General features: G+C 52.1%; 2 protein-coding genes across 7 annotated transcripts in view; one reads left to right on the top strand and one right to left on the bottom strand.

Annotated features, from left to right (window-relative positions):
- Positions 1-19: 19 nt before the first annotated feature.
- On the top strand, positions 20-2,813 carry SNRNP25 (small nuclear ribonucleoprotein U11/U12 subunit 25). 2 transcript variants are annotated; one of them, XR_008841575.1, is made up of 6 exons: positions 20-145; positions 369-459; positions 543-648; positions 726-800; positions 1,702-2,524; positions 2,620-2,813. XR_008841575.1 is itself a non-coding variant. In XM_056502891.1 (6 exons), the coding sequence occupies exons 1-5, from the start codon at positions 20-22 to the stop codon at positions 1,754-1,756; spliced, it is 453 nt and encodes a 150-aa protein (XP_056358866.1). In that variant the 3' UTR covers positions 1,757-1,764; positions 2,620-2,813. The 2 variants fall into 2 exon arrangements, 1 of the variants encoding a protein (XP_056358866.1); XM_056502891.1 differs by having other exon boundaries at positions 1,702-1,764.
- Positions 2,814-2,927: 114 nt separating this feature from the next.
- Positions 2,928-27,088, bottom strand: part of RHBDF1 (rhomboid 5 homolog 1) — a 34,666-nt gene continuing 10,505 nt past the window's right edge. For 2 of the 5 annotated variants that reach the window (XM_056502886.1, XM_056502888.1), the window contains exons 2-19: positions 22,614-22,758; positions 20,694-20,827; positions 18,551-18,652; positions 15,598-15,811; positions 13,749-13,955; positions 12,611-12,733; positions 12,322-12,482; positions 9,991-10,242; positions 9,387-9,498; positions 8,464-8,538; positions 7,727-7,888; positions 7,522-7,622; positions 6,869-6,932; positions 6,344-6,438; positions 5,385-5,460; positions 4,803-4,903; positions 4,395-4,548; positions 2,928-3,684 (exon numbers count right to left, since the gene is read on the bottom strand). In XM_056502886.1, coding sequence (XP_056358861.1) covers positions 3,265-3,684; positions 4,395-4,548; positions 4,803-4,903; positions 5,385-5,460; positions 6,344-6,438; positions 6,869-6,932; positions 7,522-7,622; positions 7,727-7,888; positions 8,464-8,538; positions 9,387-9,498; positions 9,991-10,242; positions 12,322-12,482; positions 12,611-12,733; positions 13,749-13,955; positions 15,598-15,811; positions 18,551-18,652; positions 20,694-20,827; positions 22,614-22,758 — 2,698 coding nt within the window. In that variant the 3' untranslated portion in view covers positions 2,928-3,264. Of the gene's footprint in view, positions 3,685-4,394; positions 4,549-4,802; positions 4,904-5,384; positions 5,461-6,343; positions 6,439-6,868; positions 6,933-7,521; positions 7,623-7,726; positions 7,889-8,463; positions 8,539-9,386; positions 9,499-9,990; positions 10,243-12,321; positions 12,483-12,610; positions 12,734-13,748; positions 13,956-15,597; positions 15,812-18,550; positions 18,656-20,693; positions 20,828-22,613; positions 22,759-27,088 lie in introns of all 5 variants that reach the window. The other 3 variants (XM_056502885.1, XM_056502887.1, XM_056502890.1) reach the window with 2 other exon arrangements.

Genomic DNA, 27,088 nt, shown 5'->3' on the forward strand with positions numbered 1-27,088 from the left:
CCGCCCGCCCCTTCCGGCGATGGCGGCCGAGGAGCCGGCGGAGGAGCCGCCCGAGGAGCTGGCGCACGCCGAGGTGCTGGAGCTGTTCCAGGCGGCGCTGGCGCGGCTGGTGCAGGACCCGCTGCTCTGCGACCTGCCCCCGCAGGTGGGACCGGGCCGGGCTGGGCTGGGCTGGGCTGGGCTGGGCTGGGGCCGGGCTGAGCTGAGCTGAGCTGGGCCGGGCTGGGGTGGGGCCGGGCTGGGCTGGGCTGGGCTGGGCTGGGCCGGGCTGGGGCTGGGGCTGGGCTGGGGCCGGGCTGGGCTGGGCTGGGCTGGGGTGGGGCCGGGCTGGGATGGGCCGGGCTCACGGCCGTGTCGCTCGCCCGCAGGTGACGGCGGAGGAGATCGGCTCGCAGGTGGCCCTGGAGTACGGGCAGGCCATGACGGTGCGGGTGTGCAAGGCGGACGGCGAGATCGTGCGTGCGTGCGGGGCCGGGCGGGGTTCGGGGCCGGGGCCGGGCGGGGGGCGCGGTGCGGTCTGACCGGCTGTCCCCGCCCCGCAGCCGTGGTGGTGGTGCAGAACGCCTCGGTGCTGGAGCTGAAGAAGGCGCTGCGGCGGCACATGCAGCTGAGGCAGGCCCGGCAGGGCGGAGTGCAGCACCTGAGCTGGTGAGCGGGGCGGGCGGGCGGCTCGGAGCATCCCAGCCCGCTCCCCCTCCCGGGCTCCCCTGAGTGTTCTTCCCCAGGAAATACATCTGGAGGACGTACCACCTCACCTACAATGGAGAGAAGCTGGCGGATGACAGGAAGAAGCTGAGAGAGTGAGTTCCTGGGTCCTGTGCTGGAAATTGGCTGGGAGATGGGACAGCACAGAAGTGGGACGGGCAGACTGAGAGCCTGTGCAGGACAGGATGGCCTCGGGCGTTCCTCATCCTCAGCCACCACCATCCTGTGCTAGGTTCAGCCAGTTCAGACCACTCACAGAACTCTTGGCCATCCCTCCCAAACTCCTGCAGAATGTTTACAGTTACTCAGCTCGGCACAGATACTGATGCAGGATAGGAAAGAACAGGGAACAGGAACTGGAACAGATTGCCCAGGGAGGCTGTGGATGCCCCAGCCCTGGCAGTGCTCAAAGCCAGTTAGATAAGGCTTTGAGGAACCTGCTCTAGTGAGAGGTGTCCTGTCCATGGCAGGGGTGTGGGGACTGGATGCTGTAAGGTCCATTCCAGCCCCATAACACTCTATGATTCTGTGAGGAGTGCCAGAGAGGAAACCCCAGCTCTTCGGAGCTGCTCAGCCACCTCTCAGTCTGGTAACAACACTGACAGGTGCTCCCATGTTTCCCTGCCCATTCTTGAGGTGAGGAGGGATGAGGCACTTCCCAGCAGGGCTGGGTCTGCTGGCCTGTTGCAGACCAGTGAGAAAAGGTGGTCTGAAATACTAACAATTCAGCAAGACAGCCCTAATCAAAGCTGTCCTTGGCAGAGTGAGCCTGGGTGACAGATGTTGCATTTAAGGGATTGTTGCAGTTAAGGGCAGATAAGCACATCCTTCAATTCTGGCAGCACGTCCCACATACACAAGAGAGAATTTAATGTGTCCTGTAGTAGAGCACAGCATGGGATTGTAGGAGTCCATCTGTCCCTGGAAAGGTGAAGCTGTAGGGTTGCACAGGTTTTTCTGGGAAGCTGGCATTTAACAGCATCACTCTCTGTTCAGGTATGGCATCAGGAACCGGGATGAGGTCAGCTTCATAAAGAAGCTGCGCAAGTAACCTGTGGGGTAAGTCCCAGATGTCCATTAGGAACTGCCAGTTCCCCATCTTCCCCAGGCCATGGTGGTGAGGCTCAGAGCTGCTGCTGCTGCTGCTCTCTGTTGGCTGGCAGAGGATTTCTGAATGTCTGCAGGAGGCTGGGGTCTGTTTCCAGATCCTGGTAGTGTTGGCTGTGCTCCTTGGGCAGGGAATGGTAACTCAGCTACTTCAGGTGACAGACACTGGGAGCAGCAGCAATAACTGACTCTATGTTTAGACTCTCAATCTGCTTCTACATTGTCTTGAGACTCTTTAAACACAGTGTTCCTTTGCTGCTTCTAGGACTTGCTTTCTTTTAGGCTTTTTAAATGTCTGGAAATCATTGTCATCAGCCAGGATCATGGCTGGGTTTCTAACTCATGCAGACATAATTCTGGTATTAATACTGCTGTTATGAGAAAGTTGTGCACACAAACACAAGATGTGGCCAAGACTCTCAGGCTTAGTAAGTTTTAAATTATGTTTTTAAAAGCAATCCCAGTGGCTGAAGAACAGGGTAAGAGCAGCTTGTCCAAAGCCTTGTGTTGTTATGCTGCTCCAGGTAGCTGGGTTAAAAACTGTTCTTTTTTGACCACAGTTACCTTTTATTCTTCTTTCAACACTGCCATATTTTCAAGATCCAGTGTAATAAAATGTGTGCCCTAACAACAGCCACCTGTTCCAGGGCGCCTGTGACCAGCAGTCACCTCTGGCACTGGCTGATCCCTCCTGGACCATCATGGCAGTGTGGTGAGAGAAGCCCAGCATGCTGTAATTATTAAATAATTATTGTCATAATAACTAAATAAATACAGTCACTGACAAATATTTCCTTTCTTAAATAGAGAGAGCAGAGAATCCAGCCCTACCAAGACTAGACTGTGGATTCAGCACCTTCCTGGAAGAAAAGGTTGTTCCACTTCAAAGAGGAACAAACTCCAATGACTGGACATTCTCACGTTTTTTACAGTTGCTGTTTGTGGTGTTTGCCTCTGAGCTGTATGTGGATTCCAGGGATTAAAGAGACCCTCTAGTTTTCTGAGGCTTTTCAGGCTCTTGTTTCCAGCTGTGTCTGGCTGGTTTGGGTTCTCCACAGGGTACATGAAACAGCAGAAGTGAGATTCAGTAACAAAGGTAGGCACAGACTACTCAGAACAATTCACAGTAGCTAAAACGCTACCTCACTGTTTAATCACCACCTTAGCAGTATAAACAACTCTGGTTAAAAATGTAGTATTGAAACTAGTGTAATAAAAATAATGGCAGCAGAAAAGGTTCAATACAATTGAACAAGGCACAAACGTTCTGTTTTTCAGAGTCTTCTGAGATAAGGCAAACCATGCCTGCCAAGTGCTAAGGAGACAGTTTAAATTAACCACGGGCAGGGTTAGAAGTGTCATTGGATTAGAGACTTTGTCCCCATGGAACTGGCACAGCAAATGCAAAGGCATTCCATCTCCAGGGCCTGCTCGAGAAGGCAGCCTTTGCTGTCAGTGGAGCTGTGCATCCAGGTCGTATTTCTCGCAGAACTTGTCTGTGAAGGGTATACAAGTGAGGAACTCGCACCACTCGCACTTGATGGGGTAGAAATAGAACAGAATCACCAGTCCTGAGAAGAGTGCAATGAAGATGAGCTGGAAAACTATAATTTGGCATCGTTTCCTATATAGATCAAACTTCCCAAAGCTAATGTAGGGCAGGAAGGCAAAGGAGAGGAAGAAACCACTGATAAATCCTGAAATGTGAGCGAAATTATCAATCCAAGGCAGGAGGCCAAAGGCAAAAAGAAAGAGCACCACAGCCAGCAGCTTGAAGAAAGCCCTCCATGGGCGTGCCAGGATTTGCCAACTCTGGAAGAGCTCCACAAAGAGACAGGCCAGAATTCCAAACTGGGATCCTGCAGGGCCAACCTGCAGAAGAAGAGCATTACAGATAATGTCAGGCTCATGCCACCTGCCTGGCCTCTGCAGCCAGCTCCAGGGATTTGTTACTTCTTACTCAACTCCAGTGGTTCTTGGCAAAGAGACTGCAACTTCATCCATATAATGGGGTGCCAGGAGCAAAGGGGCCTGGTTGGATTTAGGATCAAGGTGTGAGGTCAGAACAGACTAAAGAGGGCAGGCAGGTCTGGTTCAAGTTGCCAGAGGGGAGAAGCCCTTGAAGGCAATCTCCTGGCTCCCCCCACCCACCATGTAGTTTTCCTTAAGAAAGGAGCTGGAAGGTAGTGCTGCAGGTCTAGCCAGGCAGTCTCCTGGGGGCAAGGTGAGCTCTGCTCTTTGCCTCTCTCATGTGGGGGGTGTCTGACATCAGGTACAGCACTTGATTCCGAGCCTGCCTGGGGCCTCTCTCACCCAGTGGTTGGACAATCCCCCATGTGTTATGAGGCAGCATTTTTCCTGCAGCCAGCCCAGGCCAGTCTCTTGGAAAGCCCATGGAACCCCGTGGGATGTTGCTGCTCAGCAGTTAAATGATGGTGTGGTGCCATCTTCGAGCTACAAGGGCCAAGGCTGCAGTGGTGAGCCCAGCTCTGATGCTCTGCCTCAGCCACAGAGGCACAGGCATGTAGAGAAGGGTTGTGCTTAGGGCAAGTTACCAGGACCCAGGGCTGCAGGAGACCCACCTCTGCTCTGTAGGGTAGAAATATTGCACTGGCAAGGTTCCCAGTGATGCCACTGAGAAGGTAGATGATGGAGATGCGGTGCCATCCTGCCAGCTTCTCTAGGTCCCGCAGGATCGTCATTTGGAAACAGACTGAGACCAGGCAGTGCAGGATCCTGCCAGTGCAGAGTACAGGAGCTGAAGCAGCAGCCACTGAAGTCACCCCTGTGCTCATGCTGTGTCCCCAGCCTTGCTGAGAGTTCCTGCTCTGGCCCTACCCACGCTGCTAATCCCTCCCAACAAATACAGAGAGCAGAGAGCCCAGCTCAGCACCCCTGTGTCCCCCACAAGGGACAGCCACAACCCTCACAGCATCCCTGGGCTGAGGGTGCCCCCACCCCAGTAGTGGAAGTTTTACACCTCTGCTTACCCAGCATGAAGGAAAAGTGAGAGCCAGAGGCGGTAGAACTGGTCAGGAACTTCTGGATTTAGGAAAGGAAGGAGCCCACAGACATCATCCATGCAGTGCACCTAGGGCAGAAGTGGGTGTTGAGAGGGGCCCTTTTCCAAGCCCAGGGCACACTGCAGATACCTCTGGAAAAGGGGCTCCTGTTCCACTTCTCTCAAGTCCCAAGCCTTGTCTCCAACACAAATTTACACAACCCCATCCCTTCCCTGTGGCAGCTTTAAGCCCTCATTTTTCACCCCAGCACCCAGAGCTGAGGTATCTGCTCACCCATGGAACAGACTGGATCCTTCTCCCACTGCTTTCACAGTGGTCCTGTGCTGGGCTTTCACAGCTGCCAGCCCAATTCCCAAACTGGCCCCCAAAGGGGGACAGATGCAGCCACCTCTGCCACTCCAGGCAGAGGCAGCAGCTTCCCCCAGTCCCAGGGTGGACAGGACACAGGACTCCCACCTACTCTGCAGCACTGCCAGCCCAGACCCTGCCAAGCTGCTGAGGGCACCTGGAGGGACATGGGCAGCCATACAACCCCAGCCACACCCTTACCTGAGAGCAGAGCGTTGCCTCCTCATGGAAATATCCCCGCATAAACTCACAATACTCCCGGGAGGTTATTTCACACCTGCAGGAGGCACAAGTCACACATGGAAAGCACAATGGATCATTCCTGTGCCCTCCAGGCCACCCACTCTCCTTTTCTCATCCCATCCATGAGAACTGATGCCTTCAGCTCCCCCTGACATGCTGTAGTGTCCCAGCAAAGGCACAAACACATTCCCATTTGAGCCAGTGCCTCTCCACACTCCCTCCTGCTTCTCTCCACAGACCTGCATGCCACGGCTCCAAGGCATGTCCTAAAGCTTCTGTTTAGAGCTGGGAAGAGCCAGAGCCTGGGTAAGCTGAGTCTCAGACTGGGGGAGTCTTGTGCCTCTGCAGCTGGCAGAGGGGAAGGGGGGACTGTCTATCAGAGACAGAGAAACTCCTTGGGGCAGCACACATTTTTCTCCCTAGCAGGGAAAGCCAAGCCCAAGCACTAGGTTACTAATCAAGGTCAGGGATAACATGAGGAAAACAGCATCTTCCTCTTTTGCAAACCCAGAGTGGGTCATTTCCTGGCATCTCCTTTGAGTGCCCAGGGACTGCAGGCTGAGGACAATGGAGCCTGTCAGGAACAAGCTGGCCTTTCCTAAGGAAAAGTGCAGGACTCTGCAGCAGAATTGTTCAGTCCCTCCAAACTGGTATCCAAATCCCTCCATACTGCAGGAGCAGTGGAGTGAGATACCCTGCTGTGCCACAGACTCAGGCTGGCTGTTAACTCCTGCTCATCCCAGACTCCTGCTCCATCTGAGAGACCTGTCACAGTTCTCTGTCCAGCTCCCCTTCCCAGCAGGGCTCTGGGCTGTGTGTGGAAAGGACAAGGAGGGCAAATGGCTGTGTCTACAACCTGAAAAGGCCTTGTGTCTCACCCCAACACCCAGCCCCTCCATACAGATAAAAGTCACTACCTTCCCTTGGTCCCAATGCAGCAGGGCCGGCCCGTAATCACACAGTCCATGTGGAGGTGGTTGGTGTAATTCCCAGCACTGTTTTTTGTGCAGATCTGGAAAACAACAACAGGCTGCAGTCAGACAGCCACAGCTCTGCTTGCTGGCTGGGTAAAATCAAAACAGCCCCTTGGGAAGAAGCCAGATTTCAGACACAGCTCCCTCTGACAGGATGGTGCCTGATACTCCATCTGCCTGAGCATCACTTGACACCTCCTCTCCAGCCCGAGGCTGAGTTGGTTTCCATCTCCCTGCTACCCTGACAGGATCCAGGGCTTTAGCTGGCACAGGAAAACATTTGTTGTTGGAAGGCTTTGAGCCTTGGCTGGCCAGAGCACGGCTGCCCTGAGCTGGTGTTTGTGACAAGCAGCAGAAGCTGCAGCAGAGGCCCTGCCCTCCCAGCAGCACAGCTGAGGCTCTGCACAGGGGGGTGCAAATGGCACAGTGCAGCTGCCAGGCAGGTCCTGTGCCTCTGGCCATGCTCACCGGCCACTTGGTGATGTCATCCGGCCACTCGTGCGGCTCCATCGAGGCTGGCTGCTCACACACCCTGCAGCAACAAAGCACATGTCAGCCTGAGAAACACCTTCCCCCAGCACCAGGGAGATGTCCACACTCTGCCCGTGCCCAGGCTGCCATTCCACAGCTCCCTGTGACCCTGGGTGGTGACTCTGACACACTAGACCAGATCAGCCAAGGCTATGCTGGTGAAAGCCTCAGCCTCCTTCCAGCAGAGATCACAAAGGCAGAGAGCACACAGCTGCCCAGCAACAAACTGGACACACCCCAAGGGCAAGAATTCAGCTGGTTTCAGCTCTACATCAGCCCACAGTGACTGTGTGCCAGGGCACCCAGCAGCTGGCTGGGCTCCTGGATAGAGGTGTGCTAGGCCTACTGCTGCACCCCAAGCAGGGAGTTGTGCAGGGAGCAGGTGAGAAGGGTGAAAGGGTTGAGGAAGGCGCCCACAGCTCACAATAGGCAGTTGGACAGCAGTTCAGGTGGGCAGCCCACAACAAAGACCAGAGGTGAGCAGAAATATGATCACACTCTGCATCAACCTTCCCTGCAGTCAGCCTAGGACTGACTCTGCAGCAGCCCTGTCCCCCCCAAGGATGGCAGCTGGGCCAGGCAGGACCTACCTGGGGTCCTGATGACAAACAGAGCCAAACTGCCTCTTGTTTCCTGCCAGCATCGGTGTGCTGGGGTGATGGGGCCACTTCACCCACACGGCCAGCGTGGACTGCAGGACAGAGGAGAGGAGTCACCGTGAAGCCCAGGGAAAGGAGCAGCAGCAGAAGTGGCCCTGAGCCTCAGGGCTGGCAGGAGGAGGGCCATGGCACTCACTGAGCACTCCTCCTCCGAGGTCTGCACGCAGCCTGACTTGTCATTGCGCACGCAGCACGCCGAGTGCTTCTCCTTCTCCCGCTTGGCACTGATGAAGCTGTGCACCTGCTGGTCCTGCCTCATGCACGGGGAGAACTTGGCCCCCAGGTGGATCAGGGCCTCCTGGCAGAGATGGGAACACTCAGCTCAGCCAAGGGGCAGGCAGTGATTTCCTGGGCAGAGCAGGCTGGGGGCACTGCTAGGGGTACCCCTATCCAGACTCAAGGGCCACAGGGACAAGTCCTGCATGATGAAACCCAACACACACGATGCACATTCTCTATATTTGCTTTGGAGACAGGTCCAGAACAAAAGTTCAGGGATTTCTTTGCCCATAGCCCCACAAAAGCCAGTACTATGGGTGGGAAAGAAAACTTTGTGACGTTTCCTCTTCATTTTTGTCTTTCCCAGGGGGAATGGCACCAGGAAAGCTGTCACACACCATACAACTCCTGCATATTTTCTAACCCTGTGCTTGTCTTTGTAGGAACAGGGTGCACAGCAGGAGAGCCAAGGTCCATCCCAACCTCCAGGAACCCCATTCTGCAGGGTAGCTGGGGCTGGGAGCACTGCTGCTCCCTGACAGTGACAGCAGATTCCTGAGCTCCAAGCAGCAGAGGGCTCTGCTCCATGGGGTGGCACAGCTGCAGCACACAGCCCTCCATCCACCCACTAACAGTCCCACCAATGGCACTCACTGAGCTGGGGCCAATCCAGAAGTTCTCCTGCTGGACATATTTGACATTTTCATAAACCCCTCTGTTTCGCAAGACCTATAAGGAGAGAAAGCAAGAGCCTTGTGAGCTGCAGCCCCCAGGGTCAGCAGGGCAAGCAGCAGGGACTGGTGATGAACAGCCCTCAGGATGAACAGGAATCCCCACAGCCAATGACAGGGCCCACAGCTCTCTCCAACTAATCTTTTGCAGGATCACATGTAAACCCCATCAAGATGTGGGCACCTTTATCTTAAGGTTTCATTTAAAATGTCTATCTCTGGCTACTTCAACTTTCAAGAAATCCCAGGGCCTGGAGCCCTTGGAGTGGTCTGAGCCTGCACAAAACTCCACAGAGCTGAGCAGCACAGGCAGCACCCACAGGCACTGCAGACCCAGGTGCTGGTGGCAGTGCTCTGAAAGTGCTCTTTCTGTACCTGAAAGTCAGATACAGACCTGAGAAGTTCCCCCAAGGCATCTCCTGCATGGGGCAGGGACATAGTTGTGGAGATACGTGTACCCCAGGAACCTTTAACAATGTGTGGGAAGGCTACAAACAGCTTCAAGATCAGCTCCCAAAGTCAGACAAGTCAGCTTTGCTCCTGGCAGAAGCAAAATCGTGCAAAAACTTAGCTCAGGTTTGAAGTATTTCCCTGCCCTGATCATCTTTCTGCTCTCCAGCAGGAGGGGAACAAGCTGTTTGGCAGTGCTGCCAGCACAGCCACCGTGCTTTGTGTCAGATATAATCTGACATCAGGAGCAACGTGGCTGCAGGAGGGAGAGAAGGTGTTGTGGGGGCTCCCAGAGACCCTCCAGGCAGCCCCCCAGGCCAAGAAGGCAAGGAGCCAGTGTGCTGTGACACAACAGCTGAGGCCTGGAACTCCAGGCTGTCAGGGGGCTTCACTTACTGAATCAACAGTTTCATGTTGTGAGAACCCCACAGGGGCGATGCCGTAGATGCACACAGCGAGGATGGTGATGAGTGAGTGCACAAAGGTGACCCAGTAAGTGAAGAAAGGTCTGCATGGAGGAAAAGGCAAAGGATCAGAGGCAGAAACACAGGCATATTACATGTGCTAACAGAACAGAGGGGAAAAGCTGCTGTTTTCCCCAGAAACCTCACCAAAATCTGGAGTACGTGACCAGGATCACCTAGGAGTGCACAGGACAGGAGGCCATGACCTAAGGTCTTACTGAACCTGTTTACTCTGACTTCCCCATTACCCTGGACAACCACCCTTTCCCGAGAAAACATCCATGAGAACACTGAAGCCTGATGCTGAACTGTGCTGTAATAATGACACTAGAGGAATGATCAGAGGCAGGGACAGCTGAGCCTCGCTGTCACCACAGGACAGTGGTGGTGGCACAGAGACCTGCAGAGATGCAGACACACCCTGAGGAGCTGGGTGAGCCCCAGTGCACGGTGACACACACAGCTGGTTCTGTCCTCCAGGGGACAAAGCTGGGGGGCTCAGCAGCACGCAGGGACTGAGGGCCAGCAGCACTCACCTGTGGTCATCCATGTCTTCGATCTGCCGTTTGACGTAGCTGTCGATGCGCTTGCGGTAGGTCCTGTTGGTCAGCTTGCCCACCATGCCCAGCCCGTAGGGCCGCTTCTCCTTGGCAAAGAGCTTCCTGACGGGCACGGCGATGCGCTGGCCGCGCCGCTGCGGGCTCACGCTCACCACCTCCTGCCGCAAGCGCACCTTGGGCTGCGCCACGCCCCCCTCCTTCTGCTTCCTCCAGCCGCGCTCCAGGGGGCTGAAATCAAAAGCAGGACAGCAGTAGGGACCTGCTTTCTGTCTGTCCCACCCCCTCCGGGCTGGGCAGCAGCTGATGGCAGACAGGGTGCCCTAAAGTGGGAGCTGTGTTCCAAAGGGTTACACAGAGCCATAAATGAAAGCACAGAAGTGGCAGAAAGCACAGCAAACATGCAGAAAGTGGCACAAGGCAGCTGTTCAAAACTAAGCCCCACCACTGCGGAGCTCTCGAGGATTTAAAGTGTTTCAGCAACAGGCACATCTATTTCCTCCCCTACTTCAATCCTCTTATTGTGCTCTCTGCTATGAAATGGAAGTGGACTTTAGCCCAGCAGTGGAAATACCCACCTTTAAATGTCCCCTCAATGTCTCACTTCAGTGTGACTGGACTGACAAATTGGACAAAAGTGATCCAAGCAGCTTCCCAGGCCAAGAAAGCAGCACTGTCACATGCTGCAAGCTGTACCAGTTACCTCTCACAATCTCTCTTCCTTTCCCCCCTTATCTGTACCCATGTGTGCATTTTTCAGAATATAAAAAAAACCAGGCTTCAACAACACACTAAAAATCCCAAGCATCCTGAGTTATTTTGTCAAAATAGATCTGATGAATATTGCACAGGTTACTAGTTAATAATACCTACTTTTTAAGTCTCCATCACATCCAGATAGTTTTGTATTTCCTTGCTCTTAGACAGCAGCATGAAAGTCACATCTGCAGCACTCAGACCTGACCAAAAAAACCCAACTACTTCCCATTTCACCCTCCTCATTGCCTGGCACTGCAGGAGGCATGCACCAATGTTCTAGTCCAGTGGCTTCCTAAATGTCCTATTCTGCACAAAGACAGTGCTTGTCAGAAGTGCTTGTTCATCTCCTGAAAGATGACTAGAGTATCTGGAGAAATCATGACAGCTCTGAAGTACAGGGAAGCAACAGGATAAGGGAGAATCTGAACCTCTGTAGCCAAAACACTGCTGGAAACTTCATCTCATTTCATATTGCACCTTACAGAAGATGCATTGGAATATCCCAACTTCCCCTTGGGAAGCCCTTCTCCAGCAGAAGGTGCAGATTCTACTGCAGCCTGCTCTTGCCCAAGAGGTCAAGTGGTTTCTGTGTGGCAGACGTGCTGCTTCCTGCTATTTCCAGTGCTGGAAATCTCCCCATGCCCAAACAAACACCTCACCACGTGAAAGGACACCCAACTGTGACTGGTAACAGCTCTCTGAAGTGTGGAAAAATGTATTTTCCTCAATAAATAAAGCTATTTAAGGAGATTCAAAGGGAGCCAAGAAGACTGAAACCATCTCAGGAGGAGTGACAACAAACTCCCACCGTTTGTGCTTCCCCTTATGTTAAACTGAGTCAAGTTCTTGGAAACACTTGAAGGGAAAGTGCCAACACAGCAAGACGGGCTGAGAGCAGCAGAACCACAACAAGGACCTCCCTGTCTGCTCCATGTTCACACCCAGCAGAGCTCTCTGCTGGGGTGAGCTGACTCGGAAGCAACACAGAGCAATTACTCAGTACCAGTTACTCAGGTGGAAAAAATCCAGGCATACAGTACAGCACCACCCACATATTTGTAGGGCTCTCAGCATCAGTGCCACACCTCTCTCTCATTTCATGTGAGGAATGCAGCCCAGCTCGACACTCTGCAATGCTTCACCGCCCCTTGGAGCATGACAACAGTTACTGGTGACTATGGCAATGGCAACAGCTTTCTCACCTTGCCATGCTCTCCATAGCCAAAGGCTGGGCCCTCAGCATCCTCACAGCTAATTTAAAGTGCCTTTTGGTTCCTCAAGGCATGATACCATCTCTGAAACACATTAGTATGAAGCTGCAAGCTGCTGGAGTGACTGCAGAAGTGGCCTCAGAGTCACCTTTCATAGGCATGGGTAGCTGGGGCAGGAGGCCTACAGCTGGATTTAAAGAAAACCATCACTGTACTGCTATGAGCTCTGCACCAAGCACCCACAGCACTCAGATCTTGGCTTCCTCCATGCAGAAGGCCCCACTACAAATGGGTTGGATACCCCATGTTAGGCTTTTGCAGCTACTATGAAGATACTCACAGTAGTAAGTGGCTTCTTTCAAGCTCGTTTTTGTCCAAGGCACCTCCTGTGAGATCTGTCTGATCTGGAGGTTTCACCTCAGCATCTTTGATTGCAGCTTCTGATGGTGACTCGAACACTTCATCTGGGTAAGTAGAGAGCTCCTCATGAAGGACTCCTTCCTGGGCAGAGACACAGCAGTCCCATCAGAAGCCAACATCCCATTGGAGACAGCAGCCCTGGCAGAAAGCAGTGCTGCTCTCTGCATCACACAGCCCTGCCAGAACCAGAGCCCTGCTCTGCCCCTCACCCGAGCAAAGAAGGAAGTGTCCAGCTCATCTGGGAAATCCACCGTGTCCTCCTCCAGGAAGCTGGCGGGGGTGAAGCTGCGCCGCTGGGCCCTCCTCAGGGTGCTGTCCTTCACTGAGCGGCCCTGCAGCAGGGACAGGGGCTGGAGGCACTGCCAGGAGCCTGATCCCCAGCTCACAAACCCACCCCAGCCAGGGCACTGGGAGCCCAAGTGCTGAGCTTGGTCCATGCTTGTGGATGGAGCACAGCAGATGTGATGTGTGACACCTTTCTGGTCAACCCATGGTGCCCACCTCCAGGCTTGCCATGTGCTCATCTACCACATATTGTACAATGCAGGATGAAGATACTTGCATAGCAAGAGCCTCAGGTATTTCTGCTCTTCCATGGCTGCTTACCAGGTGCAGAGGGACCACCCAAAGGTCCAGACAGGCTGAACTGGGCCTGCTAGAATGCTCTGAGGCTGCTGGGCTGTGAGAATCAAAGTCCCCAGGCCAATAAAGAAAAATCAAGACCTGCACCAAAACTGAACCACCACCCAGCTTTCTTACCAATCCTGCCTCCTGTACCCAGGCTGAAACACAAAGGAGGTGAGTTCATTTCCTCCCCTCCAGCAGAGCTATCCCCACGCTCTGTTGCTGAGCAGCTCCTTCACAAGGCTGGTGAAGGGCTTGGAACACAAGCCTTATGAGGAACGTTTGAAGGAGCTGGGGTTGTTTAGCCTGGAGAAGAGGAGGCTTAGAGGTGACCTTATTGCTCTCTACAATTTCCTGAAGGAAGGCTGTAGACAGATGGAGGTCAGTCTGTTCCACTGGGCAGCAACTGACAGAACCAGAGGACACAGTCTCAAGCTACGTCAGGGAAGGTATAGGTTGGATGTTAGGAAAAAATTTTTCACCGAAAGAATAATAAAGTACAGGAACGCTCTTCCCAGAGAGGTGGTGGAATCACCACTCTAGATGTGTTTAAGAAAAGGCTGGACATGGCACTTGGTGCTATAGTCTAGACTCTGAGTTGAGGTGTTAGGCCATAGGTTGGACTCGATGATCTCAGAGGTCTGTTCCAACCTGATGATTCTGTGACTGCCTTGTCCCCGTGCCCCAGGGCAGAGCCCCGCTCCCTGCCCTGCCCAGCAGTACCTTGACCAGGGCGGCGGCCGCGCGGAAGCTCATTTTGGCCACGGACTCGCGCTTGCGGCGCCGCGGGAGGCGGTTGAAGCCGGAGCGGGAGCTGCTGAAGGAGCAGAGCGAGGTGGCGCCGGGCGTGATGGGCGTGTGGGGGACGCTGCAGCCGTCGGCGTCCTCGGCCATGCGGAACGCGCGCCCCCGCGCCAGGGGGTCGATGATCTGCCGACAGGAGCAGCCCATCAGTGCATCGCCCCCAAACCCTTCCCTCCCAAGCCTCCTCTCTCCTCTTGGCACTATGACAGGGGCCTGGCATCTGGGATTGGCCAAGAACCAACAAGCAATTCTATAACAGGGAGATAAGGAATAGCCTATTGGGTTTTTTTCTCTTTTGTTAGTATTGATTATTGTCAACCATAACACATAAGACTCCAAACCTCCTCCAGCCCTTCCTTGGTTTCATTGTCTCCCAGTGCCATGAGCTCAACAGTCAGAGAACGTGCTGTCTAAATAGGAGTTTGAGAAATCCCTGAAAACAGAAATGTTCTTTCTTCAGCTAGTTTCCTTCCTGATACTGGACAGCCCAGGACTTAAGCAGTTTCCTGTTATCCTGCAGAAATTTCACTGTATATTTACATCTGCTTCCATTAATTAACAGCTGGATAAAGCAGGCAAGCTTCCAGGAGCTGCAAGCCCTTCTTTGGGACTCCTCAGGCCAGCGCTCTCACTTATTCCAAACATACAAATCAACGTAATGAAAATATTGCCTTCAGCTACAAACCTTGCCTCTGTCCTTACATCATCACAGCTGTGGTTTCCATAAGACCTCTATGCTTTATCCCAAGGTTTTACGAGCTTTTTTAATCCACAGTTGCACACTCAACAGGAAGCTTAATGGGCTCACACTGACTGACACCACGTTCTGATTTAAGGTAGCCCACACAGAGCTCAACTGTATTTCTAAGTCTCCTGTGACCAAAGATTAGGTGCAAGACATCTAACAGAAAAGAGGACAATGAGGAAAAATGTGATTGAAAAATGCACTACATTCTCCTCTGCTTTAGTGATGCCACCAGGCTGCAAGTCACAGACTGACCTGCTTTGGAAGGAATTGTTTTTCCACTCACCCAGTGGTGCTCACCAAAGCACAGCCATCAACCACACCAACTGCTGCCGCTGAGTGGAGGAGTGGGAAGAGCTGGATATTGTGATTAGTTCTAGATGTGTTCTAGTCACTAGATGTGCCCATCTGGGCCCTGCCCTCTTTGATCACATTTAAAGGTAATGAGCAGGAGGTAGCATCAAACCCAGGTGCCCTTTGCAGGCACTCAAAACCACTTCTGAGAACCCAGGAGCAGAGCTCTAGCACCACTGATGCAAGAGACACTTCTCAAAGGCCTAAAACATAACCAGGATTCTATGGGGACAGTAGCTGTGCTACAGCCTGCATTCTGCTTGGGGCAGGGCAAATGTCCCCAGTGATTTCAGCCCTGCTGCTGTACATTTGGGTCCAACATGGTAGCTGCTCTGGGTACAACACAACTCTGTCCTTGCAGAATGGCAGCAGAAAGGCTGAGCTGAGAGCTCCTGGACATGCTGCACACCCATGATCAGCACGGTCACAGCATGCCAAACACGGCTCTGAGCCACCAGCCCAGCTGAGGGACCTCAGCCAACGAGAGCACAGAGAGGCTGCTGGAGAGAGAGCTGCCAAACTGTACCTGAGACCTGAGAAGTGTCTGAGCACAGAGCCCAGACGTGCCCAGGCAGAGCTCAGCCAGCAGACAGCTCACAGCTGCCAGCGTGGTGCAGACACCGAGCAGGGCACTCAGTGCCCTTGCCTCTGTCCCAGGTTACTACTCACCTTCTGCATGCCCAGCTGGCAGGGTCCCACGTAGAGGGGAGGGGGGGTCTCTGTGCTTGTCAGAGAAATGTTGTCCTGGCTGGGCAGGTCCATCTCCCGGATGACCTGAGGCTTGAGCTTCCCGTAGCGCAGGCTGCAGTGCCGGAGGCTCTTCCTCTGCCATTTCTGAGTGGCGTCGCTGTCCTTGCTCACCCCAAACCAGTCTGCCGTGCCTCTGAAACATGCCAGCAGAAAAGTGCTAAGAAGAAGGATGTTTGTTTCCACTAGGCATGTGAAAAGACAAAGCTCTGGTGGTCACTTCCAGCCCATCCCAATTCAAAGGCAGAACTCTTTCTCAGGAGCATCTCGCAGCTTGTCCTCAACTGGTTTTAGCAACCTGACAGATGCTGGCCAGAAATGTTTGACCATCATCAGCATTCTGTCTCTTAAGACAGAAGAAAAGTAATAGAAGGTATTCACTGCGGGTAAAAGACAGTTTGTTCTGAGTTTTTCTAAAAATAAAGAAAAAGAAGTGGTACAGAAATTCAGAAAATAACTTGGTGAAAGGTGATTTTTTACTTTAAAAACCATCTATTGCAAACACTTACCATCTTCAAGCCAGCTCTAGTTGTGAGACTGTACTGTTTCATAGCTCTGTAACTTCTCCCAAAAGCTGCCAGAAATCACTCTTCTCTCCCAGCCTCCCCTCCACACCCCCACAATCTCCCTAACTTCTCCATCTCATGCTGCAGAATTTCTCCCTCCTCAAGGGTAGCATTAACAGCAAAACTTGCTCAGTTCTGGTCTCTGCAAAGGCAGACACACACAGTTCTAAGCTGCTGGTTGCAGAAGCAGGAACACAAGGCTGCAGCCACGAGGCAGGTTTGCTGCCAAATGGCTGCTGCCACAGAAGAGCAGTGGATCAGAAGCAAAATCCCAGGGAAGGCAGGGAGGCATCAGGATAAGTCAGACTAAAGCCTACTTCAAATCCTGCAGGACAGCTGGTACCCTAAACTTACAGGGGTCATGGCAGCCCTGCCAAGCATTCCCCACCATGGCTAATTCATCCTCAGGAGATGACAAGCTGCCTCAGCCTTCAGCTGACTGGCCCAGGTGCTGAAGCCTGAAAGTCTTTCCAAGCCAAACCTAAACCCCTGGCCTCAGGCCCCCTGCTCAGGGGCAGGATCTCCAGCTGCTGAGAAGCAAGACCTCACAGATCACAAAGTGAGCATTAAAATACACACTGGAGGAAAGGCTGGGACAAATCTAGAATTAGGCCACACAGGGGAACTGAGACAGTGTGCTGGAGACAGGAAACCAATCCTGTGGTTTTGCACCCTTCCAAGCAAAAACCCCATCAACCAATAGGTGAAGATGCTCTGCCACCATGTTAAAAGGTGTGTTTGAAATCCACAGCCTTGCTGGCTAAAACCTTCCATATGCAACTACCACTCATTTTCCTCAGCTGTTTCCTTCCTGTTCTCACAATGATAGAGAATGGTTATGTGGGCCATTGCTGGAATTCACCTGACCTCACTGGCCCAAATGCCACCAGCAAGCCAACGTGCCAGCCCTTGGAGATGGGACAATGTGAAAATCCTGGGGCACCTCTCTGCTCCCACAGACCCACATCTCCTTCAAGCAATCTTCCTCTCCACTCAGAGCAAAAGCCCAGGGCCAGCCCCTGCCCTGACAGACTCACCAAGCCCACAGCACAGAGGTCAAGCTGCCTGTTGCTCTGGCACAACACACACCACAGAACAGTCTGACAACTCAGAGGGCTCCCCTCAGACTCCTGTAACTGCAAGGTGACCTTGGGTGACAAGCCTGGGCCCACATGAGCCTGCTGAGGAATGGCACCACCAGCAGACTCAGAGCTCTACAAAACTGTGCTCCCACCAGTCTGGAAGGACAATCACCACCCCAGTTGTTGACACTGTAAGGAACACTCTAGAACTGCCAGAGACCACTGCTGGGCCAGGGTCAGGGTGAAGAGCTGTCCCATTCCCTGATCATAGCCAAAATAGTCCACTAAGGAGTTTAGGGCATCTGGAGCACCTTGGGAAGATGCTGAACGTTCTTTTCAGCTGGGGAACTCCATCACATCCTACACAGCCCCCAGGGCACTGTAATAACCAACATCAGAGTCAGCTGTCACTCTTCTGTCACGATGAGCCAGGCAGCCCTGAAAGCCCAAGGCCAGACACAAGCAGCCCCAAAGGTGGTCACAGTGCCAGAGTGGCAGCTGGCCAAGGGCAGCAGTGAGGATGGTAGGACAGGAATACAGGGCATTAGGTCCAGTCCCTGCCATGCACAAAGTCACACTATCTGATTTATAAGTTTCCAGAGCTCCACATTTGGGGTGATGGTCAATGGGTCGTTGTGCCCTGGACTCCTGGAGTGGCTCATCTCCTTGGTGCTAAGCAAACAAAGACCTCCACCTCAAAAAGAAGACAGTCACACTTGCATTAGAAAAAGCCATGATGTCAACAGGGAAAGAGTGAATGTTGTATTCCATTCACCAGCTCTGAGCCCCTCTGGACCAACATGACAGTGTCTGCTTGGTGCTGCTTCCTCTCCATCCTCTCCTGCCCCAAGAAGGTTTTGGGGCCAACATTTGCTGCACTGCTGCCAGCAAAGGCAAGCTGGGCTAAGGCTGCCCTGGGGAGATATTCCAGCTATGGTGAACACCAGGAGGCTGACGGCTTGTTAGGAAAGGTAGGAGGGAGTGAGGCTGGCGGGTGGACAGCTTGTTAGTCCATGCTACTTATTGACAGCTGCCTACATATTTAGTAGGAGTGACAATTGTTTTTTGTTAGAGGCACACATGAACTTTCTCACTCTGCCTGTCTGTAGGCCTCTTGGACAGTCCTGGGAAGGCAATGTGATCTCAGCAACAGCCAGACTCTGTGCAGCTCACAACAGCCCTGGCACACACATGCAGGGTGGGTTTCACACTCGGTGCTAGCAGTACCTGAAGAAGGATCGGGGCAGGGACTGCCGCTTTCTCAGGGAGCTCCTGCCCCCCCGGTGCCCACGAGCGGGCAGGGTCTGACTCCTCTGAAACCGAACCTGTCTGCTGCAAAGAAAACAGAGCTGAGGCCAAGGAACCTCCAGGGCTGTGGAGGGGAGCAGCCACTGCATCTCCTTCCATAGCCCCATGGGCAGCAGTTGTGACAGTGGCCTCCAGCTGAGAGCACGGCCTAAGAGAAACAACCAGGCTCAAGCCACACAGCAGCATCTTTGAACCCAGGAGGCTGCTGAATCCTCTTGGTGCACCTGTGACATGTCTCACATTGCTCTTGAAGGTACCAGGAGAACTGCCATCCCCCTCAGCTCTCCCTGTAAGACCTGCCTTCTCCAGTCCAGACACTCAGCTACTGATTCCACAGCTGGCTTTGGACACCAGTGTGAAACCATGGAGGTGTCAGCAGGCTGAGATATGATCTGCTTACAGACAGGTGACTGGTGCCCTGACAGGATCTAGTGCACAGGTCTATCTGTGCCACATCTGCTGCTTTGCATGGGCATCTCAAACACCTTGGGAGACTGGAAATGGTGTTAGATGCTTTCATATGAATCACTCTCATGCCTTGTTCTGGACTAGACAGGCTTGACTTTATGTTCACACTTGATCTGTGTGCTCCAGGGAAGATGGTACGGAGTCCTGCTGCAGTTTCCCATTCTGCACTCTGAGGGCTGTATTAAGCAGAAAACTTGGCAGTCAGCCTTCCTGAACTCACAAAACAAATCCCAAGACACAATTTAGGGATGTATGGTCTGCATTCTCCACTGCATCCCTAGCTCTGCTAAATGGAAAACAGGGGTCTAGACCTTGGTACTTTCCAGTTCCCTGGCCTTGTTACTGATCCACTCATTTCATGCTTTTATTGCTAATGTTGTATCGTGCACATCTCCTACAGTTCTGTTCCCTGTAAAGTTCTTCCCAAAGTAAATTTGCCACACCAGCACCAAAGAGTTCACAGTTCCTCATTCCCCTACATACAAACTGCATGTTCTGAGGACTTCAGGGGAAGGTTACTCTGGCCCTTCTACCCAGTGCTTCTTGTCAGGGCCCCCACAGCACCCTCCCAGGATATCCTTTCATCCTTGATGTGCTCTTGCCTAGTTGTCCTGGCAAGGAACACGTCAAGAGCAGGGAGGCAAGGGAAGAGAGACAGTGTAGGTGTGCAAGCCCAGCCTCAGCAGGCACAGAGGCTGCTGAGCAGATGCTGCTTCACGGGCTCAGCTCTCCCAACCTCACAAGAAGCAGGATCAGAGTGGGCTGATACAGGAGAGCGTCACCACCGCTGGGGAACATCTGAGGGAAAGGAAAACAGTGTGTGGGAGATATCCCAGAGCTGGAAAGCTGCTCCTTTATGAGTGGGCGAAGCCTGGCTGGCTGAAAGTACCCCTGACCCATGGAGCTCCAGGGATGCTCCAGGGATCCAGGCAGGCCTGACATGCTGCCAGAGACAGAAGCTGGGAGAGCCACTCCCTCTGGGCAAACTGCAATAAGCCTTTGCCATGGTGAGGGAAAGGGCATCCAGCTCTGTGTGGCCATGTCTCAAGAGACTCCTAATGACAACCCTTTGTAGGAGTGGGACACAGAACCAGAGAACCCTCTCCCTACTCTCCAGCACCCCTCAGAAGTAGCTCAATGAGCCAGTGCCAGGAGCCAAGCTGCTGAGAGCCCTGCACTGCTCCAGTGGGTTTCTGCCTCTCCCAGCAACCATGTGCTCTCAGATACTGCACCAAAGCACTCTCAGCACACCCCATCTACAGCCACAGCTAAACACCAGGGCCTGACACACCCTGTTACTGAGAAACAGCCCCCCCGGGGCATGGGGGCACCCAAAATCTGTCTGTGGGTGACAAACATTCATTGTCCTGGTCACCAGCATCTTCCTCCCAGAACTTGTGTCCTGATGTACTACAGACAGGCAATACAGCACCACTGGGCTTCTCTCTTGCAGACCAACCTGCACCCACCCTTCCAGAACAGAGGTAATGAGGGAGTCAACCCAACGCTGCTGTGACAGGCGACGGGATGGGCAGAGAATGAGGAATGCACAGCCCCAGGATGGCAGTGCAGGCTCCAGGAGCTCCGTGCTCACCTCCTGATGGTCTGGGTGATGGAGGTCTGTCTCTGCAGGCCGGCTCTCCTGGCGGGGTCGTGGGGCAGGGACGGCACGCGGCTGTTGTCGGCCGGCATGCTCACGCTGCGCAGGAACGCCTGGCGCCGCGTCGGCTGCGAGGGAACACCAGAGTCAGGGCTGGGACTGGGCATGGCAGCAACTCAACAGCAGCTCCTGCCACACATCCTCCTGCCTGCTGTCTACCCACATCACCCTCCCAGACCACTCCACAAGGTCAGTGGGATTTGCTTCTTAAGTGGCACTGAATCTGCACTAAAAGCCTGTGTGAGCAAGCAACTGGGAAAGGCTTTGTTCACAGCCTAATTGCCTGGGCACACTCACATGTCTTGACTAAATGTCACCTACCAAAAGTGACACAAGTCACCAGGTTGCTCTCAGCTCATACAACTGCCTCCCCCAGGCTGCTCAGGATTACATTTCTATCAGCTCAGCAGGCACCATCTCCCATTTGTACAGGGCAGGCTGAGCAGACTGCCCCTCTGGCAAGAGTGAAGCTCTGATCGATCCACTGGTCAGACATTGTCTCTGCCTCAAGACTACTTCAGCCTCTCTAGCCCAGAAAGCTAATAATTTCCACTTATGGTAACAGTTTTGATATCTTTTATGTAAAAACAGTAAGAGGAGCACACAATGCACTCTTATCCTGATAGCCTGGGCTGTGCACATGAGGACCCAGAGAACATCACCTCCACCAGCTTCCATCATAAGCACAGTGTCTATCCAGGTGCCCAGCTGGATTTAGAAATTTCAGATAAGGGAGGATCCATCAAAACCTTAACTAATTTAGAAGGTTTCAACTTGCACTAGTAAAACCCTGAATTCTACTTCTAATCCCTACAGGCTGGCCCCCAAACTCTTTCATTCCAAGGGAAGACCAGAACCAAGATTTATCTGCCAGGAGCTGTCACACAAGTGAAGTGCATTTGAGTCCCTGGATCACAGAATGCTGAAGAGGACAGTTTTTGCTGTTCCAAATGCAATAAAAGTTCCCTCTTAAGACAAACTTGTCCTCAGCTCCCTTCAGGGAAAGTGTATAACCTTCCCTTTCTCTAATGACTAAACTTTTTTTCACGTAAGTGACTGAACCCAGGCCCTGTACACACCCATAGAGCTGGGCAGCAAGAACCCTCTGGCTCTGCCTTCGATGCACAAAGTCTCTGCTCCTGCACAAGGCCACACAAGCAGCCAGCATTCATACCCAGGTCTCACCCCTACAGCAGTTTTTAAAACCTTGAAACAGGTATTCCTGATATTCTTCCTTTTGCCAGTACAAATAAGGGTGTTTTACTCTCAGGCTTGCACAGCTCCTATTAACCTATCACCTCATCTCTGCTTCAGCACTCCTCAATGTTATGTATTTCTCATCCCACATGGTCCTCTTAATGTTCTCATGCTGCTAACAGCTTTGTGTTGCCAGTAACTATTCTTTGCTGTTACTGATGAAAGTCTGTCATTATCTTGGCTATTCATAAGTCAGATTCATACTCTGCTCATTTCAGAAGTTCCAGCACTTCCAGGCCTTTATGCTTGTCTGGGAGACCTTCAGTCCTCCAGTCCCCTTAAGAAATGCTTGTTTGAATACCTCACTCTCATATCTCAGCCAAGACACTTTTCACAATGCCCACATCCAAACAGTCACATCCACTGATGTGAGCACATCAGCCACCCACCCTCATCCCTCCCACATCCCCTTCAAGGGAGTTAATTACTGCTCATAAATTTACTCAAAGGCTCTGCCCCTTCTTATGTGGCCTCGTGACCTGCCATCACACGCTGCCTTTCTCTCAGCCTGGACTGATGGGGACCCCAGGCACAGGGATGCTCCCAGCACATCCCTCCCCAGCTCCACAGACCCTCCCTCCTCCCCAGCCCCTGTACCTGCACAGGCTGGAGAGGCTCTTCTGGCACGGGCAGGGGCACGGGCACCGGGATGTCCAGTTTCAACCATGGCGGCTTCTTGCGCTGCAAACTGCTGGTGCTGTCGTGTCGCGCCTCCGACATCGTCCCACGCTTGTCCTCAGGCCTGAGAGAGGGGAGACACCGGAGTCAGGAGGGAACCTGGCTCATCCCTCCCAGCCCATGCTGCCAGGGTGAGCAGAGACTTCTCCTCCCAGCTGTGACTGATGGGCCCCAAGCCCCACGGGGGACGAATTCCTAAAGTGCCTCAGGAGGACTCAGGGGTCACAGCTTGTGCCCATACTGCTCACCCAGCACCTGACACTCAGAGGACACACAACCTCGAGCCAGATACAGACACTGCAGTCACAAGTTTGAGTTGCCTCCCATTAAGATTTTTGCTGAGACTACTGTGAGATCCAGATTCCTTAAGAACAAGCCATGAATTAAATCTTAATGAGATCTGGATCCAGACCAACCAGCTAAGTAACTGCAGTATCAAAAGCCACTGACCTCCATCTAAAACTAGCTCCCTCTAAAACACAGCCACCCTTTTTTTTGCCCACCACACTTTCCAACCCACCTATCACTTAGCAATTAACAAGTGGCCATTTCTCATCGCTGTTTCTAATCTCTTTTAAATGCAGTGATTTTCTAGAAACACAACACAGTGCACAGAGCAATACCAGTATAGCATGAACATTAGGGAACTGGCACTAATACTGAACTAAGAGTGGTTTTCATACATAAATAATAATGATATGGTATTTAAATAAAAACCACTGCGTAATCAAAATGCTGCAGTGAGCAGAGTGACTCACTGTTATCTTGCCCACTCTGCTGCAGTTTTTGCCCTCCTGTTTGGGACCACAGGAGTCTTTCAGGCAGGCAGAGGACCCACTTTACTGTGCACACTCAAAGAAACAATTCAGAAAACAGATTTCACTGGAGGCAGATCAGCTCAGATACCTCCAAAGGTACTTTCCAACCTAAATTATACTACAAGTTTGTATTTCTTCCTCTTCTATCACACACACAACAGTGGGAAGCATGTGTGCTGAATGGGACAACAGATTCCATTCCCTTCCAGCTCTCTCCTTGCATGGCCCTAGCCTGGCCTATTGCCCTTAACCATAGGGGACAAAAATAATCAAGTGCCCCAGCCTCTTCACCACAGTGGACAGATGGAATAAGCAACCAGTTAAATCAGCAGGCACACATGCTTTCACAGGGAGTAAGAGAAAAACTCTGTTGGAATTAAAACTTAGTGCTCTTACAGTGTTAACACAGCCCATTTATTTTAAATGCAGAGTGAGTTTAACATGTCAGGATTCTTCCATGAGAGAGGCCAAGTCCTAGGCCAGGACCAGAGGCAGAGGGATCTCCACCCTCAGAGACATTTGGCATGCAACAAAACAAGGCCCTGAGCTGCTTGAATTATCCCAGCCTTGCAGTGGCTGAGCCAGTCAACCTGCACGGGTACCTCCCAAGCTAAATTAGGCACTGCTTCTCTGAAACGTGCACTGCCTCGCAGGGCATTTCCACCGGATTCCCACAGCTCCATGCAGCTGCTCTGCAAAGGGAACTGCACACAGCACTGCAAAGGACACAAGGCAGGGGGGCAGGTGGGGGGAAATAGGTCAGAAACAGGGAGTGGGGGATGATCTGGAGTGGGTTAGGAGAGAATCTCATCTAAAAGGAGCTGAAGACCAGCTGCTGGTTCAGTCGCGCGAGCTGGGCCGGCTGCCAGGAGCGCTGTGCTCAGCTGAGCCGGAACGACAGAAAGGGAGGACTCGGCTGTAGGTGGATGAAGGTTGGGTTTCAGCAAATACCACAGGCCCCCAAAAGTCTGGGAATTCATGACCTAGCCTGTACAGACATGCCCTTCATACATGCACCACAGTCCTGTTGCACAGATGCAGTGCTGTGCATGAGAGGGACACAAATCCTTCCTTCTCTCCCCGCGGAGCTGCAGGGGTGGCTAAACACAACTGTTCTAACTTCCTACAAAAGAAGAACAGTGAGAATATTAGGGGAACTCCTGCCTGTTCTTGGTATGAGTAAATCTGCTATGAGACACAATTTACTGAAAGGTCTTGCAAATTTGTCTTCATGGTGAGGTCAGAAATCAAAGCAGATTTCTCATACCTGAAATACTCCAGCAAAGAGCTTCAGCATTTACCCCTGAGGATCACAAACATAACATCTCCTCAAGGTGCCCTAATCAGAGACCAGCCAAGAGAGACAGAGCCATCACTCTGGCACAACCAAACACAATCTATTTCACACAACTCAAGAGCCCCCTTCCTGTGCCTTCAAGGGCAAATTCAGAGCCTCTGAAGTAGCAACTCTGCCTTTTCCAGCATCTCACCACTGAGCCAAGATCACTCAACATCCTTCCTGTCTACCTACAGAGCTGCCTTTGTGAGCAGGAGCTCTGGGTGTAAAGAATACAAGCATGCAGCATTTGCAGCTTTATCAATCAGTGAGGCCAAGCCAGGAAGGCAGAGGATGAATCACGCCTGCATTGCCCGAAAGTTGCTGCAATAAGGTGAAACCCTGTGAAAGACTTCCGATTAAATCTGTTTTGAGTTTCCCCTCCTAAATTGCCACAGACCACAGACAGTGATGGCCACGTGTCTTCACTGGCTTCCTTGCCACCCTTGCAGACTATAACATGGGATGTCCAGGATGTACACACCTGCCAAAGAGGGCAGGGCATGCACACATAGGGGTCAAGCCTGTGGCCTCACAATTACCCCAAACTTGACTAAACTTTGTACTTTAGGCAAGGTGAAGATTGCAAGAAGGAATTCAAATTCTGACAGAGCAATGGATCTGCCTTGTCCCCGCTTCAGCAGTTAAAGAGTTCTTCAAGTAGCAAAGCATAAAAATGCATATATAATTACTGTCTAAATGCATTCAGTATTTAAACCCCAGGAGAGTTTCCAGGATGGCTGCAAACAGAGTACATAGGAGCAAATCCCTCTACCAACCTTCTTTACTCACTAACAGGTTCACTTCGCAGTAAAAGTGCAGTGAAGGCAGAGCTGTTCAGCATTCCCAACTCCCTCTGTGCATTTGGAGTGGCCAAAAATAAACCTTACAAACAGCTAGGACTGGTTCAGGCCCTGCCAGGGCAAGCACTGTGAATGCTGTATGAATAATCAGCCACAGCACAGGTCGGACAACAGCCTCTGCCCCAGGCATAAAAAGGCTTGGGGAACGGTCATGAGAGACAGGTCTGCAGGGGGCTAACGGGGAACCTGAATGTGGATGCAGCTGAATATACAGATATATAGACTGTTTGTGTATATATACAGATATACAGAGCATCAGTGCATAGCTGTGTGCACTGATGTACAGCAACATGGTCCAGTATCCTTTGCACAGCAGGTAACACTCCTTATTACACCTGGCCCTCACTCCAAGTGCTGCTAATTTCTCTCTCAGCACTGCAGTGAAAGCACTTCACACTGACCCCTTGGTTACTTTTAGGGGTCAATGTTTCAGGGTCCAGTGTCCATGTATTTCATCAGGCCAGTGGGCTTTGTTTCAAAGCTGACTGCATTGATACATATTTTGTTTGAATGGTCCCATACCATCAATCCCAATTTCTCAGTACTGTCAAGAGGCCACCAACAGCAGCAGGATGGGAACACCCACAGCACAGCCATGCAGGGTCAGGCTCAGTGTCCCTCTGAATCCAGGATCTCATTTCCAACTGAGGATGCCTGGCATCAGTTCAGGATCACTAGACAGTCCTATCTCCCAGGACAGAGCCATGGCACTTCCTTTGAATAACTCACAGGCTCCTTGTGCCACAAATGTTTTTGCATGTAGCAGCTCTGTATCCATCTCTATATCCATCCAATGGTTATTATTCTAAATTTATCCAGATTATTTTTTAATCCAAGCAAACTTCTAGTATTCATTACAGCACATGACAAAGCTCCAGAGCTGAAACACGTGCTGTGTGACAAGTCTGCTGCAGCTCATCTGCAAACCGGCTATTTCCTGGGTCATTTGTTGCTCTGTAGTTCTTGGACTAGAACAGTGATCAGCTTTTCCCCATCCTCTTTCTCCATGCAAGTCCTGACTCTACAGATCTCTTCCACACTGTTCCTACCATCCCCTTTTCCCACACCCACATCCAGAAGCTCAGTTCTCATACATGGGCTGTTTCAGACCTCTTGCCTGTGCTTGCTTAGTTTGGACTCTGTTCCACCAGCATCACAAAACTCAGGAATATGCAAATACAAGGCTGAAAGAGACGTATTTGCAAATCCAGCTTCTTCTAACTGATCAGCTGTTAGCAGCATAAAAATTATTAATAATATCCATTCAATTAAAATAAACAAAAGAAAGAACATATCAATAGTAGATAGCCTGGGAAGTCATTTTCAAAAGGTCTGTGCCAAAGCAAGGTCACAGAATCAGAATGAAAGGCAAATCCA

The sequence above is a fragment of the Oenanthe melanoleuca genome, chromosome 14, assembly GCF_029582105.1.
Source record: "Oenanthe melanoleuca isolate GR-GAL-2019-014 chromosome 14, OMel1.0, whole genome shotgun sequence".
NCBI lineage: Eukaryota > Metazoa > Chordata > Aves > Passeriformes > Muscicapidae > Oenanthe > Oenanthe melanoleuca.